The 19754-nt window shown below is 44.9% G+C and overlaps 1 protein-coding gene across 3 annotated transcripts in view; it reads left to right on the top strand.

Moving 5' to 3' along the window:
• ERCC6L2 (ERCC excision repair 6 like 2) overlaps nt 1-19754 on the top strand; it is a 1198109-nt gene that overhangs the window by 548161 nt on the left and 630194 nt on the right. For all 3 annotated transcript variants that reach the window (XM_086961179.1, XM_086961178.1, XM_086961180.1), the window contains one exon: nt 18083-18154. In XM_086961179.1, coding sequence (XP_086817305.1) covers nt 18083-18154 — 72 coding nt within the window. The remainder of the gene's footprint in view (nt 1-18082; nt 18155-19754) is intronic.

Below are 19754 nucleotides of genomic sequence, written 5' to 3'. Positions count from 1 at the left end.
CGCGCTATAAAAATTGCATAAACATAACCCCAAAACATATACCCCTATACCCATACTTACCTTATCCAAACATTTTAAAAAAAACATGATTTTACCATTCATGCATTTACAACTAATTTCGTTGTAAATGTATGCATGGTAAAAGCATATAAAATGTAATGCCATGCGTTATAATGGCATTGCGGAGTCATGGTACTTTCGTAATGAAAGTATGCAGAGTGATGGTATGCGGAAAGAAAGTTGCGGAATAATGGGTGTTTACCCTCCCCCGGTAAGTACATTGGTGGCACCGCGGCCCACATCTCCAGCAACATACTCATATTTTATCACCACCCATTTGAAAAATGCACAGGTCTCTATCAATGTTCCCTCTAATTTTTTTCCTCTGTGTGCGGCAGTGGAGGGTCTCTGTACGCTGCAACCATGGCTATGTGCGCCAGGAACCAAACCGCGCGTGTCTGCGACGCCAAATGGCACTCCAAAATGTTTCTTTAAAAAGTGAAAAGATAGTGCATTTTCACACATACAGCGCCACAATAAGGGTCTTAAGGGCAGTTTGCAATATTGGATAAGCACGCCATGACATGAACTGGTTACACTGGCAAGTACACTTCAAGTTTAGAAAAGCACAAGACTTCAATGGTGGTACCATCATTAGATTTCAATAAATATTCTTAACTGGCAGCATGCCCTCCGTCTTGTTACTCTCCCCTCTCCCCTATAACAACTATCTCCTCTCATCCCACATCACCAGTATGCACTCTCACCACTCTCCCCATCACTCTCCCCTCCCTTCTCTTTCTCCCCTCACTCTCCCATCACTTTCCCCTCCCCCTCTACCCTCCCTCTCACCACTCTCCCCTCTCACAACTCTACTCTCTCCTGTCTCCTCTCTCTCTCCCCCCTCTCCCCTCCACCATCTCCCACCACACTCTTCCTTCTCTCTCCTCTACCCTCTCTCCTCTCTCACCACACTCTCCTCCCTTTCTCCCCTATTTCCTCACTCTCCCTTCTTTTCCCTCCCCTCTCCCCTCCCCTCAAGGTACACACGATTGTCAATGAGCACTAACACAGCATCATTTATACCATTTCGGCATTAGTCAATACCACTAGTTTTTCCCTGTTGCTCTCATCTTCATCTGCCCCATGGTTACTCCTTTCCAGGTCTATCTCCATTGCTCTGCCTTCCACCTCTCATGCCTCTCTCCCAAACTCATCTTCTCCCTTTCTATGCTCAACTCTCTCCCTTTCTATAATCTCAGACTCCCTCTCCTGCTTCTCTCTCTTGGGCTCCCTGTCCGTTCTTCTCGCCCCTGATACACTCTGTCTCCCTCTCCATGCTTCTGTCCCCTGCTGCACTCTCAGGCTCCCTGTCCGTGCATCTCACCTTTGCTTCACTCTTGGGCTCCCTCTCCGTGCTTCCCTTCCTTGCTGCACTCTCTGTGCTTCTCTCCCCCGCTGCACTCTCGTGCTCTCTAGAGATGTGGCCTAACGACCAGAGCTGCCATCTAAGCCACGTAAATACAAAACATGTTGCATTCCAAATGCTATAGGTGTCACATTCGCGAAAGTTATAACTATTGGCATTGTAAATGACAAAGCTATCCATTTAGCTATTTTAAAAACCAACACATAAATAAAATATTTGTCATTTACACGACCAATAGCTCCAACTTTTCTAATGCGAGACCTATTGCATTTCCAATGCTTGTTGTGCCTTTCTGTCCTGTGTCCAACTCGTTTTTGGTTCCCTTCTGCCCCACGCGTTTTTTGTGCCTTTTTGTCCAGTGCCCCACTCGTTTTTTTGTGCCTTTATGCCCTGTATCTCACTCGTTTTTTGTGCCCTTCTGTCCTGTGTCTCACTCGTTTTTTGTGCCTTCCTGACCTGTGCCTCACTCGTTTTTTGTGCCTTTCTGACCTGTGCATCACTCGTTTTTTGGGCACCTCACTCGTTTTTTGTGCCTTTCTGACCTGTGCATCACTCGTTTTTTGGGCGCCTCACTCGTTTTTTGTGCCTTTCTGACCTGTGCATCACTCGTTTTTTGTGCCCATTAAACATGTAGAATTGTGATGGAAGCCTGCCTAGAACAGAAGGACCTTTAAATAGCAAAAAAGGATAGAAAAGCCTGCATCCCAAAAGACAACCCTAACGCCGTGGATTTGATTCTGAAGTGACTTTAAAGAGGTAGTTCTTTGTTGCGGTTTACGATTCCTCGCCTGCCCGCTTTTATGCCAAGCGCCGATGGCTCCGTACCAACTAGTAGATCATAGTCATAAACTCTTGGAGATCCCATTCATAACTCTACAGTACATTGAAACAGGATAGGATTAAGACAAACAAGCACTGTCAAATCCAATATGTTGCGCCTATGCATGAACTATAGACTTGCCAATGTGTTTAGCCTTGTTGTACACGAGTACTGCTGTTCAGAATGGCTAAAAGTTGAGGTGGAGTAGAGTAGCCCTAACAAAGCCATCTGGAGTTAGCCCACAGACAAAATGAAACCTGCCCAGCTGCCGTTAACCAATGAAGAAAATAGAAGTGAGATTGCCAAAGATGCCAACCAGTGGTAAGCACTGTTCCCTCTAGGCCTAGTATAGTACACTCACTGTGCGCCAATTCTCCAGCTCCCACACTGCCATAATCCTGCCTCCCGCCTCCCGCTCCTTACCTGTAACTCCTCTCGCCCGCACCGCCGCCACCACTGGAAAAGTGCTGCATGTCATGTTCGCGCCCGCTCGCTTTTTAAAAGCGGCGGGCGGCGCGAATCTCTTGCGACGGGCCCTGTGTGCGCGCTCCACGCTAGGTGGTGCGCGCTGACGTCAGGGAAGGTGCGCGCGTGGCCTAGAGGGAACAGTGGTCTCTATAATTAATGGCCAGCTGAAGAACCGGGGTTTAACTCAGCGGCGTCAGGGGCACGCCTAAGATCTTCGAGTTCACCTGTCTCGGTATACTGAGACACGGGATACTTCTGGATGGCGTCGGAGACCAAGTTTATTAGCTGCAGCTAGTAACAGTGATCCTAGAAATACATCACTGTGTAAATTCTCATGAGACTGCTCATTTTACTAAAGCGACACGTCTCCTTTTATACCCAATATTCACATTATAAATGTACACCCACTGCACAAAATTCGAGCCAATAAGGTACATTTTCAAACAAAGTATCACATAACAAAAACTCAATTTACAGTATCCCAACCCAAAAGTTAATTATTAGGAATGTCCTAAATTCACTCTCCACAAGCCGGACAAACCTATAATTGAAAGCATAACCCATGTAATGAAGAAATATAAAAAAGAAACGGTAACAGATGCTGAACAAGATATGGCATGTGCAAGGAAACTAAAAGTTAACGATGTCCTGAACATTGATTGGCAATCTCAGACAAAGATCGATCAGGGAAATTGGCTTTACGAGGTCAGTTTCAGGTGAAGAGGTCAGTTTCTTACAGTTCATTTCAGAGTCAAAAAGAAACCTAGTTAATGTATACATGAACTAAGAAGGCCAGGCCACTTTATTCGCCATGCTACCTTCACAGGCCTACGTGAGGGTAACACAAAATGGTGGCACAGAACCAAATGGAGTCAGACTCGAGAATTACAGAACCTCAGACCTCCTTTTGCCATCACGTAGGCAATAACCTAAGACTCATGTTAATCTGAATATAGGTATATATCGATATTCATTAGGTCATCAAGGTGTTGCTGTAACATCATCTTATTATTCTCTACTTCTCTCGGGACAGGTCTCTGAACACACATAGTAGCACAAAGACTACAAATGGGGGGACCACACTGGATGCAAAGACAACAAGAGAAAAGGATGGTTAAAACTATACCAAGGAATGTCAGAATCTTCCATCCCCATTTCGACAGCAGTCCCCAAAACCATCCCGCCAATGACCAGTCTCCTTCGTCTACATGGATAGACTCAGAGATTTTATACAACCTAGAGATGGCTTGGTACACTGGAGGGGCATTATCTGGTATGTAAACACAGCAACTGGATCCAATCAATTTACATACTTCTCCTCGATCTGCAAGTATGAGGTCTAATACCATACGGTTCTGCAAAGTCATAAGGCGGTCCGCTTGAAGCTCAGCTGTAACATTACTAAGAGCACCTGCTGTCTCTTTAATAGTAGCTTCAAGAACGCGGACAAGCTGTCGAATATGCCTACTATTGATCATAGGACCCCAAAACGGCAGGAAGCCCTTGAAGAAATCTCCTACTTCGTGTGCTGCAGTATCTTCCTGATTGAAGACACCTCTACCATATCTCGTTCTATGATAGTCTGAAGCAGTAGTGTATGTAGGGGGAAGTAGAAACGCCACAAAACACGTTCCTGAAAAATCAGGTGGCAACCATGTGTAGGCTCTGTCATGACAAACAAAATATGTGCCTTTAGGTGGCACAAACGGTGGAGAAGTCCGAGATGAGCACACACTCTTACCTAGCTAAGCTTTCGGATTCCGACCATTACCTTGCAAACAAAAATGGCCTCGGTGGGGTACAATCCAAATAGGGGGAGACCTTTTTCGTCTCTCCTTTTCTGTCAAGCTGGTACTATATCCAGTCAAGTTCAAACCAACGTAAGCCTGCACCTCATCCTTAGGGGTAGCATTATAAGCATTAATATCTCGGATCATAGCTACTATTCCCCTTATCAAGGCACTATTGCTCGAGTTATCTTTAGGAGAACGTAGGGGGCGTACCTCATTTGCATAGATAAACATGGTCTGAAAAGCCCACACAGACCCATTAAAAGAAAAAGGCAAAACCAAAACCAAATATGGCATACCTTTATCTATCATATGAGGCATAAGACCACAAACCCAACAATTAGTGGTATTTACTACTAACTGATGCTGATGCAACAACTGTATAAACGAGTTGTTGACAGATTCTGATCTCCTTGTCTGTTCATGTTCAGGCAACGTTTAAAACTGGTGCAAAGAAACAGTAGTGAAAGATAGCATAGGTTGGGAGGTGGGTGCAGATGTCTGTTGTGTAGCATAGACAGTCCAACCCACACAAGCTAATGTGATACTTAAAAACATCAAACAACACAATATTATAAAACATTTGCTATGTATCAATGTACAAAATCTTGTCTTAAGAGCTATTCTCTAGACATCTCTTTCAGTTACAACAGACTCCATCCTCTAACGTGCTGCTCGCTGCAATTTTCCTTCTTCACTCAAGTGTGCGTCCAGGCGTCCCTAGAACCGCAGACCTTTCGTCAATACGCGGGCCACCCCTTAAGTCTTATACCGCGACCCTGCAGCTGAACCCGGATGGTGGTTCGAAAAAGAAAAATAGTCTCTTGTCTGAAAGAATGTAATTCACCAAAAAAATCTGATTTTATTTGTCCTTTTTAGACCTTAAGTTGTAGCGTTCTTTACCAGGCACAGTTTGATCCTGAAAGAGTGTCTCTGGGTGCGTAGTATCAAGTCTCAAACACGGCGGCACAGCTTCTTGCAAGACTTCATCTTCCGCACGTTCTGACTGAGTCCATTCCAGATGTGCATAGCTAAAAGGTACAAATCTCGGAACCCTTTCACTCTCGGAATCGGCAACACCTTCCCGGACCCACTTATCGTACGGGAAGGGCAAAGGTATCTTCTTGCAATGGGTACCATGTACCCAGTTTTTCTTGCCGAACACCTTAATAGCAGTCCGAGTTTATAACAGGACTTGGTATGGACCGGTCCATCTTGGTTCCAAGTTCTTTGACCTCTGGAAATTCCTGGTTAGAATCCAGTCGCCAAGTTGAATCGTGTGGCCTGCGTCTACAGAAACTGAAGGCAAAGTGTCATGGACTTGTTGGTGAAGAACACGCAATTTAGCAGTCAAATCATGTAAGTAGTCAATCAACATAGGGTACTCGATATCACTGTACTTCTTAGGCCTCGGCACACCCCAGACATTCGCCGGGCGTCCAAAACCAATCTCGTATGGGCTAAGTCCCTCGCGAGAATGTACTATCGTTCTCGTGGACAAAAGTGCCGATGGTAAGGCATCGGGCCATGTAAGACCAGAGCTCGCTTGCACCTTGGCCAACTTCAGCTTCAGAGTGCCATTATAGCACTCGACCAGGCCTGCTGACTGGGGGTGATTCGCAGTGTGAAATTTCTGTCTGATACCTAGACCCGCACATACTTTCTTCATAATCTGACCCACAAATTCACTTCCATTATCACTCCATACCATCCTTGGCAAGCCATATCTGGGAAAGAATTATTTGAGCAAAACCTTGGCTGTTGACAAGGCAGTATTATCCTTTAGGGGGTAGGCCTCTATCCATCTGGAAAAGGCACAAACAACCACAAGGACATACTTCAAGTTATTGCATCTTTCCATATGAATGTAGTCTATCTGCAGCACCTCGAATGGATACGTTGGAGGAGCAAAATGACCCGCTGGAATTGGGGTTCCCTTTCCAGGATTATGCATCAAGCTAAATATGCAGTGTTTAACCAAATTCTCAGCACACCTAGGAATTCCACCATTCTGCCATACCGGAGCCAACAACTTACATATCCCTTTTGAACAAATGTGAGCCAACCCATGAGCCATAGTAACCACCGGAAGCACATATGCATCCGGCAACAACCATCGCTGGTGCTCTGACAAGTCAACCCAACAGCCTGTTGAATCCAACATTCCCGTATTCTCTCTCCGCATACTCAATTCTTTCTCAGTAGCTTCTGCCTGAATCATCTTCACACTTTCTGTTGTATCTTCACACATTCCTCCTTCCACAACCCATCTGGCAGGATCTGCAACATACATCCGACTCGTCACATCTTTCGCCGTTTCTCCTGCTACTTCATCTGCAAACGCATTCCCTCGACCCACATCATCTGTAACCTTCTTATGCGCACTACACTTCACTATCACAATTTGGGTCAGCAAAGTAAGTGATTCAAGAAGTTCACTCACTAATTGTCCATGCTGAATTTTCGTACCATGGGAAGTAAGAAATCCTCTCTCTTTCCACAAGTGACCAAAACTGTGAGCCATGCCAAATGCGTATTGGCTATCAGTATAAACATTCACTCTCTTTCCTTTTGACAACACACACGCTCTAGTCAATGCTATCAACTCTGCTGCTTGCGCTGAATTCTGTGCAATACGTGCTGTTTCAACAATCGTGTGCAAAGTTGTGACAGCATATGCTGCAGTCGTCTCTCCATTCGGAAGCTTAAAGCACAAACCATCTACCCATAGGGTACCATCAGGATTCAAAAGAGGAGTATCTTTCAGATCAACTCTACCCTTCTTTTCTTCCTCTGTCCGGAGAAAACAGTCATGCTGTTCCTGAGCATCTGTCTCTACAAAAATCGGCAACAATGTAGCTGGATTCAATGTGTTGCACCGCTTGATGTGCACATGGCTAGCCAAAAGCGTCAACTCATAACCTGACAAACGCGCACTGGTAAGATGTTGAGTCTTCGTTCTATTCAATAGGGTATCCACTGCATGTGGGACCATCACAATCAATGTATTATCCAATACCAAACCAGCAGACTGTCATATAGAAACAGCCCCTGCCTCTGTAGCTCTTAGACAACTAGGCAACGCCCTAGCTAACAGATCTAAAGTAGCTGAAAAATACGCACATGGGCTCTGCTTGTCTCCAAATTGTTGCGTCAACACTGACAACGCACAACCTTCTCTCTCGTGTACATAAAGTGTAAAAGGTTTACTGTAGTCGGGGATACCCAACACCGGAGCAGAACACAATGCATCATGCAATTCAGAAAAACTCTTCTGACATTCGTCAGACCAAGGAAGAGGGTATGTTGTGTCCTTAAGAGTAAGTGCCAACAAAGGTTTCGCTAGCAAAGCAAAATTCGGAATCCACTGTCTGCAATACGAGGTAATACCTAAGAAGGCACGCACCTCTCTCTGTGTGCATGGCACAGGCATTTGGGCAATCGCTTGAATACGCTCTGGGGTCAATCGCCTTCCCTTCTTCGACAAGAGATGACCTAAGTAGGTCACTTCTTGGCGGCAATACTGCAACTTCGAAGGTGACACTTTTTGATGAAGATCAGACAGGTGTCGCAACAAAGAAAGAGTAACTTCTTTACAAATCTCTTCATCATCAGCAGCAACCAACAGATCATCAACATACTGGATAAGAGTAGCACCAGAAGGCAATGCAAAAGTATCAAGCTGAGTTATCATAGCCTGACTATAAATGGAGGGACTCTCACAATAACCTTGAGGAGCGCGCTTAAACCGGAAACTGCTGCCTCTTAAAGAGAAGCCAAAAATATCCCTACTTTCCTCAGCAATCGGAATACTGAAGAAAGCGTTCTTCAGATCAATAACAGAAAACCAAGCAGCTGAGGCAGGGATCATAGTCAATAAAGCAGTAATGTCCGGGACAATAGGAAACTGTTTTACAACGATCTTATTGACCTCTCGAAGGTCGATCACAAACCGATACACAGGTGGCTGAGAAGAGTCAGTACGCTTAAGGACAGGCAGAACAGGACTGTTACACACATTACCTCTCGTTTCTTCAAGCACACCTTTCTCAACCAAATCATAGATAATCGCTAAAAGAGCTCTTTCGCCATCACTGGAAATTTTGTACTGAGGAATGCGAGGTAATTTAGCATTTGACTTAAGGGTAACAACGTAGGGTGGAATCTGCAAGAGACCAACATCATTGGGACCTGTAGCCCAATGTGTATCAGGGAGAGAACGCAGTTCCAGTGGAAGGCGATCCTTAGACAGATACATCGGGGAAATCACTTTCTTACCCAACGTAAGATGTACTCCCGAAGGAGAACAATGTAATGTCGCATGCAATCTTTTCAACAAGTCCAAACCCAACAGATTTTCGTCACAGCCAGTTAGAATAAGGGGAGACTCCAATTCACAGGGGACAATAGAAAGGGGCAAAGGACAAGAAACCGGGTTACGAACTGGTGCACCAGAAAATCCTACTGAAACATTGGTCAATCCAGACAAAGGTGCGCCGGGGAGTTTAGAGTGCATGATAGAACTCTTTGCTGCACCAGTATCCAAAAGAAAAGGTTCTGCCACACCTGATGTAATCACTTCAACATAAGGTCCACTCTGGTCTACTGGAACTGACACTACTCCCTACCTTCAATCTAACTCTGGTTAAAAAATTATAGCTCAGATTGCTTGGAAACATTCAGAGATTTTATATTTCATGAAATTAGTTATAGCGTGGAACAAAATAAAGATGCAGCATAAACATCTCCTTTCTGCAGATCCCTTTTTCAATTTAGTAAAATAAATCCGAATAAGGAAATGCCAGTTCCTGTGCCCCTTGATTAAACTGTAGATGTTGTAATGCTCTGTGACTTGCCTTTCACCCTGGCTGCTGGCTCTGGCAGCAGGCATAGCTACAGTCACAAGTCAACTGTAATAGATTATTTAAAAAAATCCTACAAATATTACCAGACTTGCAGGTCTAGTGACTTGGATTATCTACTTCACCTAACTTCAATGCACTAGACCCACAAATTGATTTCAAACACATTTTCTAATAAACATTTGCAGCGCCACCAATCCCTAACCTGTGGCCTAACCGTTTTACTAGCAAATGTGAATTTGTCACTAAATTAGCTCCAGAGAAATGTGTATCGGAGATGATGCCTGGGACGACTCCTGGTGGCCCCCCGCCCAGGCAGCACACCCAAACCAACAGACCACGCACGCAACCTGGGCTTCATCCTGGACTCCTCCCTCTCCATGACCAGACAAGTCAACGCCGTCTCCTCGTCGTGCTTGAACATCCTGCGCATGCTACGTAAGATCTTCCGGTGGATCCCCACCGAGACCAGGAAGATGGTCACCCAGGCCCTCGTCACCAGCCGTCTGGACTACTGCAACCCCCTCTACGCCGGAACCACCGCCAAACTCCAGAAGAGACTCCAGCGGATCCAGAACGCCTCAGCATGACTCATCCTGGACATCCCCCGTCGCAGCCACATCTCCGCACACCTGAGAGACCTGCACTGGCTCCCGGTCAACAAGAGAATCACCTTCCGTCTCCTCACCCACGCACACAAAGCCCTACACAACCAAAGCCCAGGATACCTCAACAGCCGCCTCAACTTCTACGCTCCCAAACGCCAGTTTCGATCGACCGGCCACGCCCTCGCCGCCGTCCCCCGCATCTGAAGAGCCACCACAGGGGGACGGTCCTTCTCCTACCTCGCCACCAAGACTTGGAACTCCCTACGACCCACCTCCGCCTGACCCAGGATCACCTCGCCTTCAGGAAGCAACTCAAGACCTGGCTGTTCGAGCAGTAGCGGACCCCCCTCCCCTAGCGCCTTGAGACCCTCAGGGTGAGTAGTGCGCTATATAAATGCCTTGATTGATTGATTGATTGATTGATTGACCTTTGTCCATGCCTGTCACAACTATCATTAAAACCAGTACTCTCACTACCAACATAATAATCATCAGTGTAGTACTGAGCGGACTGGACAGTCGGAACATTCTGTTGGTCAAAATAATTCATAGAATTCTGAGGGGAAAAGGATCTTTCATTTTGGCGAAACGTACCACGTCCCCTACCCCTAGATACTTGTTGAAAACCACCACGACCTCTCAGACCAGACATACCATTCGCACGCTGTAGCAAGATCGGGCAACTATTCTTGAAGTTACCTTCTTCTTTACAATAAGCACAATGATTAGGGCCTAGCGGGAGTCGCGGAGCAAAAGACTCAGGCTTCTGCAACAGTTTCTGAAACTGTGGGGGTAGCTGAAACTGGGAAGGTTGCTGAAACTGACGCTGACTAGGGCGAGGCGGATAAGCCTGCTGCAGAAGAACTTTCGTTTTTAATTCTCTAGTCTTCTTCTCTACTTTATCCTTCTCATCTTTATCTCTATTCTCATAGTATTGTGCAGTAGCCAATATCTTGGCCAAAGAAGAAACAGCCCATGAACTCTGAGTCCTTTAACTTATTAGAAAGTTCAGGAAGTAAATTAAACACAAACTTATCTGCAAACAACCTCTGACCACCTTCTGTACTCATGTCCTGACCACTATGATCAATGAATGTTTCCTCAAACCTAGTGAAGAAATCAGACACACTCTTGTCTTTCTTTTGTTTGCATGCTGCTAACTTGTCCCAATTCACCCGCAGAGGAGGCATCATAGTTTTCATTAAATGAATAATCCTACCAAGTAGTTCTGCAACTAAGGGTTCAGGTTTGGCACCTCCTACCTGCCGACCATCTGCAGCAGTAATATTAAAACACGTATCTCCTAACTCTGGCGCTTGATCCTCGTGACGGATCTTCGCCCACAAGGGTTGAGGAACTACATTACCCATCAACATATCTATGTCAGCTAAATTCACAACACACGCATCAACTGTCTGAGACAACTCCTTGTAATAACCAGCAGGATTTTTACGGGGGTCAGGCAAGGTCTGCTTAAGAGCAGGACCTCAACTCTCTTCCAAGGCACATGCACCCACACTCACTGAAAATAAGCCGGTGCAGCTGCAATACCATGAGCGGCATCAGCCACAATTGCCTCTCTCCATACAGGGGGAACCTCTCTCATAGGATACTGCTTCACTTTTCTCCTAATAGAAGGGTCAGGTTCGAACAATGACTGAGGTGGAAGTCTAGACCTAAAAGTGAGTAGTGTCTCTACCGCTTCCTCAACATCGGAACCCATTATCATCCCTTTAGCAAATTCAGACTGAACATTAAGCAATTCCAGTGGAATTGAACCCAACTCATTATCTTCCCACTCCTGACGAAGGAAGGTACACATGACTTCAAAAACATACCTTTGTTTTGGTGCCACCCACTGTAGGAAGATATCCATAACCACTTGTGGACTGTACTTGGAGGTATTCGAAACCCATCTACGAGCAAGGAGATCTAACACTGCCCGCTCTTCGGGACCAGGGAGCTGACTACGTCTCTGCTTACGTTCAGAAACATGGGTCATATTCAGTGACCCAAAGAAAGGAGACAAAAGACTAGTGACAGTCTCAGTCATTCGTTGCCGAGCAGAAGGAGAAGAAGTTGACATGAGGACAGGAGACAAAGTGTTTTGAGGTGACAGAGACGTAGGGACAGAAATAAGAGAAGTCGAAGATAAAGGAGTGTAAGGCAAAGGAGTTTGAGGCAAGGCTGGTGGCCCTGGAGGGGGCTGCGCCGGGGGAGGAAGAACCAGCTGTGAAGCAACGGGTGGCTGAACAACAACAGGGGGTTGAACGACAACAAGGGGTGCAACAACTGGAAGTAACAGAGGTGCAGTAGCACCCTGCACATAAGGGGGTGGTAATCTCAGTAAATGTGACATCAAAGGATCCTTTTCAGGGTCTTCAGTCACATTTGAAAGGGGAGGTGGCAAAGCAGGGTAACATTTGTCAATGGCCATGCAATGTTGTCTATCTGACACTTCCTTAAACTGCCTAGCAGCTTGCATTACCGATATATTCCTTTCCTTCCTATCTCTCTTAGCTTGCTTAATTTCTCGCTGTTTGGCTTCCTTACGCCAAAGGCGGAAAGAGTCAAACATCGCCGGCCGGGCTTTCTTCTTAAATAGCGCAACTTCTAGGTTATCTAAAACATCTGATTCAAAACTACCATGTTGGGGCCATCGTAAAACACCATCTTTCCTTGTGTAACGGACCCATACTTCATGAAAGGTAATGGGACCCACACCCTGCTTTGAATAGAGCTCATAAGTTGGAGTTCCAACCGGAGGTATCGGACACGAGTCCTCCTATCGGAAATCCCTATTACAACTACAACAAAACCATTTCCTAAATTTGCTAAAACCAGGCATCTTTTAGCTCACTAGCCTTGCTTCAAACTTCGAGGGGTTATCAAAAATGATACTCGCAAATATACAAACCCCTCGGCTTCGACTATTGCAATGGCCGAATCAAAACCAAGAAACCAAACAAAGTTGTGGCAGCGACCCACTTATACTTAACCAAAATGTCTGTCACGCCACCAGAAGACCGTCTAACTTCTCGCCTTACAAATCATCACAAGAGGGTCCAAGACAGGGCGACAGTCAGGGCAGCAGTCCTTCGCAGCCGTCGGAAAGGGGAAGCCTCGCAGAAAAAACCTTTGGTCCACGTTGACATGCAGGGGTCGATGAAGTGGCGGCCGTCCTCCAGAATTTCCTCCCGGGGCTTCTCACAATCTTCAGGCTTGGACCAGAACTGCTGAAGTCGCCCCACGTTGGGCGCCAGTTGAAGAACCGGGGTTTAACCCAGCGGCGTCAGGGACACGCCTAAGATCTTCGAGTTCACCTGTCTTGGTATACAGAGACACAGGATACTTCTGGATGGCGTCAGAGACCAAGTTTATTAGCTGCAGCTAGTAACAGTGAACCTAGAAATACATCACAGTGTAAATTCTCTGGAGACTGCTCATTTTACTAAGGCGAGACGTCTCCTTTTATACCCAATATTCACATTATAAATGTACACCCACTGCACAAAATTCCAGCCAATAAGGTACATTTTCAAACAAAGTATCACATAACAAAAACTCAATTTACAGTATCCCAACCCAAAAGTTAATTATTAGGAATGTCCTAAATTCAATCTCCACAAGCCGGACAAACCTTTAATTGAAAGCATAACCCATGTAATGAAGAAACATAAAAAAGAAACGGTAACAGATGCTGAACAAGATAAGGCATGTACAGGGAAACTAAAAGTTAACGATGTCCTGAACATTGATTGGCAATCTCAGACAAAGATCGATCAGGGTAATTGGCTTTGCGAGGTCAGTTTCAGGTGAAGAGGTCACTTTATTACAGTTCATTTCAGAGTCAAAAAGAAACCTAGTTAACGTATACATGAACTAAGAAGCCCAGGCCACTTTATTTGCCAGGCTACCTTCACAGGCCTACGTGAGGGCAATACAAAATGGTGGCACAGAACAAAATGGAGTCAGACTCAAGAATTACAGAACCTCACAGCACTGACATATACTTTTAGACACACCTCCTGCCACAAGTTCTAGAATTGCGAACTTTAGAGCTGGGGAGCTACGTTCGAATCTCGGCATCAGCTCAACATCCTGTGATTCCAGGCAAATTGCTTTGTCTCCCCGTGCCTACCACAAATGAATGTGTTCTTCTGTAATGTAAATTGTGCTCATGCCATGTTGTTGCGTTCGCGCTATACAATTTTGCAAGGAAAAATAAAGTAGGGAAACTCGAGTTCACACACTACTGAACTCGCACTCCTAAGTGCATCAGCAGTGCACTGTGAATCGAAGTGTTTCACAGGCCTGTCACAGATAAGAAATGCTATCAAAACGAAATCCTACAAAACAATATACTACTGGCCGGCAGCAAATCATACCCGGACAACGTCGGGACGGGCTGCTAGTACAGAATAAAATGAAACAATATCGAACCCCATCCCCTAAATGAATGAGTAGTCCCCATTGCCCTAATTTTATCAGATGTGACAGTACATATAATCACTGTGGTAGCTGGAGTAGGACTGACCAGGAGAGGGTCAGGGTGGGATTAGAGGAGGGGCGGGTAAGGAGTGTGTATGAGTTTAGGTGAACATAATTCTACACAACTTTATAAGACCGCTGAAGATACATCATGTCTACTGCCTTTTTAATTATATATCCTGTTTGAAAATGACCTCTGTGACACTTATATCATTTGAAATGCTGTAAAACAACTGATTATGTATATTTGTGATGAGAATGTTACTTTGGGACGGGGTTTAAAAATCCCAAAAAGACTGTATCTAGCAGACCATTGTTTGAGATGTACCTGATATTGCGGTCACCAATAAAGTGTGTTAAAAAAAAAGATGTGACAGTACAAATCATGTTACATGTAAAACAATGACAGACTTATAAAATCAATTGGCCTACTGATCTTCAGGCATCAAACATAGGAGGAACCTTGAAAAGCATTTGAGATGAAAGCTTCCTCTAGAGCTTACAAAGAACAATATCGCATTTAAAAGTGAATGACAATCACAGTACATGGTATTTTAGTGCATATTTTGCACTGCGTAGAGACAGTAAAAGTGAAAACATGGTCACGTTTTCAATTTCAAAGTGAAGTCTGGGCCTAGTTGGTCAAGCTAAGAAAAATACAGTTCTGTAGACCAGCGATTTCTTTACATATGCAAATTATTAAAGTAATTAAATAGTCAGTATTTATGTATTCAGAATCTGCTCTTTCACTTTATAACCTGGATTTTAGGTTATGACTTTGATTCAAATTAATTGCTTTTACGTTTTGTTTTAATCTAATCTACTTTATTTCAGTCGACTTAATGAAAATATGGTGTGATGATTTGAATTAAACATGCAATAAAGATGTATTATTATTAAATTGTTGCCACATTAGTGTAGTAGTTCTTTAGCGGAATCATCCTCTTTGGTATTCTAACATAACGAACATTTTATTCATGTTTTCCATATGGGTACATTATAAGCATTCATGGAAGCCAATAAAAAATGGAGGAAGCACATAGTACAAACGTTTTTGCTATTTTTAGGTCTCGCCTAGGCAGTGCATGCACTGTCTCTACGAGACATGTTTACACACAGCGGGCTTACAACCTACTCATAGCTTACCATTTGTTAGCTGCAGCATCGCTCTCATTTCCTTTATCCCCGTTTTTCACTGCATGTGAGCGTCCTGCCTTCTTCTTGTGTTTGGCCTTCCCTTGGAGCAAGGGCCAACCACTTGAGCTCATCCACTGCTCCCGTTTTTTGGAGCCATTTTTTCCTTGTGTTCAAGCACTCCATATGTGTAGTCGTGTTTTCAATCCATCTCCCATATCCCTGTCCATGTAGCTTCTTTTCGCCCAACCCCCCTACCCTCAACTCCACGCTAGTGCACTTTACTCTTCACCACTCTACTCCACGCCACTGCACTCTACTCTGCACCTCTGCATTCTAAGCCACTGCGCTACTTGCCACTGCACTATACTCTGCACCACTCAACGCCACTGCACTCTACTCTGCACCACTCTGTCACTGCACTTTACGCCACTCTGCTCAATGCCACTGCTCTGTATTCCACTCTGCTCTTTTCTGCACCACCTTACGGGGCAGCACCACTATGCCACTGCATCACTTTACACCACTCTGCTCTTCACTGCACCACTGCACTCAACGCCACTGCAGTCTACTCTGCACCATTCTATGACATTCTATTCTATGCCCCTGCACTCCACACTACTCCACTCTATTCTGCTCCATTACACTCTATACAAGTCTGCTCCACACTACGTCTCGCTACTCTATGCCACTACACTCTATTCTGTGCTGATGCACTCTACTCCGCACCACTCTACTCCACTCTGCTCTTCTCTGCACCACTCTATGCCACTGCACTCCACGCTGCTCTACTCTCCACCACTCCGCACTGCTGCAGCACTCTACTCTGCACAACTCTAACCACTCTATGCCACTGCATTCTAAACCACTCTAACCACTGCACATCACCATAACCACTCTAACAGCACTTCACTCTAAACCACTCTACTGCACTTTACTCAGCACTACTACACTCTGTCACTCTAATCTACTCAGCACCTCTGCACTCTATGCCACTCTGATCTTCTCTGCACCACACTGCTCTATGCCCCTACACTGTGTGTCACTCCTCTCTGCACCACTGCTTTCTACACAGCATCACTCTAGGCCACTCTGCACCACTGCACTCTAGGCCACGGTACATTAATCTGCACCACTTTACACTACTGTACTCTACTCTGCACCACTCTGTGGCACTGTAGTTTATTCTGCAGCGTTGTACTTTAATGGCACTACACTCTACATCTCTTTGATCTACTCTGCACCACTTTAATCTATGCCATTGCACTCTGCACCACTCTACTCTGCGCCACTGCACTCTACTATACTCTATTGCACTCTATTCCACGCCACTGGACTCTGTTCCACGCTTCTCTGAATCACTCTACGCATTGCACTCCATGCCACTGCACCACGCCACTCTGCTCCTCACTGCACCACTCTACTCTGCACCACTGAACTCTAAGCGACTGAACTCTGCACCATTCTACTCTACACCACTGCACTCTATGCAACTACTTTGTGCCGCTGCACTCTACTCTGCATCACTCTACTCTGTGAAACTGCACTCTACGTCTTTCTACTCTTCGCCACTGCACTGTACCCCAGTGCACTGTATGCCACTCTATTCTGCCCCACTGCACTCTAGGCCTCTTCACTCCACCCCACTCTACGCCACTCTACTCTACAACACTCTATGCCACTCTACACCATGCCGCTCCCCACAGTACCACTCTACCCCACTCTAGACAGTGCTACTCTGTCCGCCTCTACTCCACAGCCAATCTACACCACTCTACACCATGCCACTCAGTTTCACTCCATTGTAGTCTACACCACTCCACTCAACTCTACTGTATGGCAATCCATTCTACGCCACTCCACTGTACTCTATGCTACTCCACTATAATCACGCCAGACCACTATACTCTGCCCCACTCCACTGATTGCAATGTCACTCTAATTCACTCCAATCCACTCTACGCCTCTACTTCACTCGGCTGTTCAACATTGGCGGAAAAACATTGGCAAAGCCAATAGCTGTTGTGTAGGCCCAACCTATTGGCTTTGCCAATGCTTGTTTATTTTATTTCATCCATTATATTTTTAATGAATGGAGTGCAGACTGTCAATAAGACAGCATTACATTATGGCGGGGTTGTGGCAAATGCCGAATGAGTCTTTGCCTTGTCAAGATGCTTGTAAAACTTTTGATGTAATGCCTTTTTTATATTCATTTTAACCTAGTAGTTCAGTTCATCTGTTCGTGTTTAACAGAAAACCAAAGGTATTTTTCTTCTCAGTATTAATGCTCACAAGCATTTTTGAGTTTTCCTCTTTCTCGGAGGTTTGTAAATAATAACTGACGAATTACTGAGAACGTCTGTCAAATAAACGAAGTAATCCGAACGGCATAGTGTTTTTCTGAACGTGAATATTTATTGTGTACACATGGCGTTCTGGCTGGTTCGCCTCATTACTGTACTGTGGTTCACTTCCAGGTCCTTCAGCAGCTTCTAAATCATTTCAGGAAAAACAAGGACAAAGTGCTTCTCTTCTCTTTCTCCACCAAGGTGAGCTCCGCATGATTCATGTCACTGTTGACCCTGAGCTGCCTCCAGTGCATAAAGCACCAGGGAGCGCCGCAGCTGTCAGTCACATTCACTTCCTCCTGCTCAGTGTGGGAATGCGGCTTGCAGTGCAATACCCAGCTAAGCAAAATAGTATTGTTATAGCAAGTGTTCGGTTAGAGTGTGTTAACAAGTCACCAAAAAGTGTATGCTTGCAGTCTGTGCTGTGGTGGACAATGCGTTTCGTGTTCGTTCGCGCCATTTTATCTACGTTAGTGGTGGGCGTGCCTAGTGATTTACGAATAAAATGTGCGTTTTTTCCCATGAAGCATGTGCTAGGCAACTCGAGCCTTCGCTACAGCTACGATTTAATTGCATTCCTTTGCTGCTTTCAGCGTGAAAGAGCGAGAGGCTGGGTTCGCTCTGTCATGTTGCTTTTGTTGGCAGCAAACGTGCGACCTCCAGTAGCCGAAGGCATCTTTGTGAGTGAATGAGGAAGAAGAGCAAAGGCGGGCTGGTCTTACTATGGAAATAAAGTGTATAGTTTCTGTATGAAAAGCGACTTCTCCGATCGTTGCTGCCTATACCTCAAGGTATTTGGAATAGTTCGCCTTGAAAAAGGCGCTTAACAAACGTGTCTGTTAACGCACAATTTTGTCGGGGAGAAGTCAATAGGAACACATTAGTGTAGCCCCTGTAGTGCTGAAGGCTTGGGGAACATTTGTCAGTTAGCAGAAGGGAGTTGAAAGATCGCATTCCCGCGGTAAAGGTTTCCCCCCAGTAATAAGGGCCTATGCTTAGGAACTTATTATAAAGTACTTATCCATCACAGGCCAGCAAGCCTTGGTCGTCACTGTACTTACATAGATTCAGAGTATCATCGTTAGTTGTTTTGTTTTGATAATATATCACCAATTGCCTCAGCATCAAGGTGAGCACTGAATAGCCCGAATGGACTTCCATTCCCAGCAGACACTAAGATTATCACGTGCACTAAGCACCGCCCCATTCTGTACCAAAAGCGAATAAAAAACGTGTGGAGGCAAATTAGTGTAAAGGGCTGTCATTGCGCTGCTTGCACTAGCCTGTGAAAAAGACGCGATGAGCCTCGAAACGCGTCGGCACATACATATTCACCGGGACACGGAGGCGAGCTGATTGAAAGCGCCATAAGGCAGGAGTGCTGCCTTGAAAGCTGCGGCAATTGGGGATATATATAATATATATATATATATTTATATATATATATATATATATATATATATATATATATATATATATATATATATATATATATATATATATATATATATATATATATATATATATATATTCCAAAGCATTCTCCGTCGTGGGAAGTAGATATATATGTATATATATTTGTTGGGGAACCTATTGGGGCCTCATAAATCTTAAAACAAAAATATTAACTGAAATAAAAAAAACATCTTATGGTAGCGCTGACTGAGTGAGAGAGAGACTGACTGAGTGAGAATTATATAAATTACACAGCATCAGCACGTGAAGGACGAGGGCTGGCTAAAAGCCCCTATAAGTAAGTATTAGGTATATATAAAAAGGTATGGCAAACGTCAGAATTAAA

This window comes from Lissotriton vulgaris, chromosome 3_1 (genome assembly GCF_964263255.1).
Source record: "Lissotriton vulgaris chromosome 3_1, aLisVul1.2, whole genome shotgun sequence".
Taxonomy (NCBI): domain Eukaryota; kingdom Metazoa; phylum Chordata; class Amphibia; order Caudata; family Salamandridae; genus Lissotriton; species Lissotriton vulgaris.
Note: the sequence above shows the minus strand (reverse complement) of the source record. Positions and strands in the feature narration are given on the sequence as shown.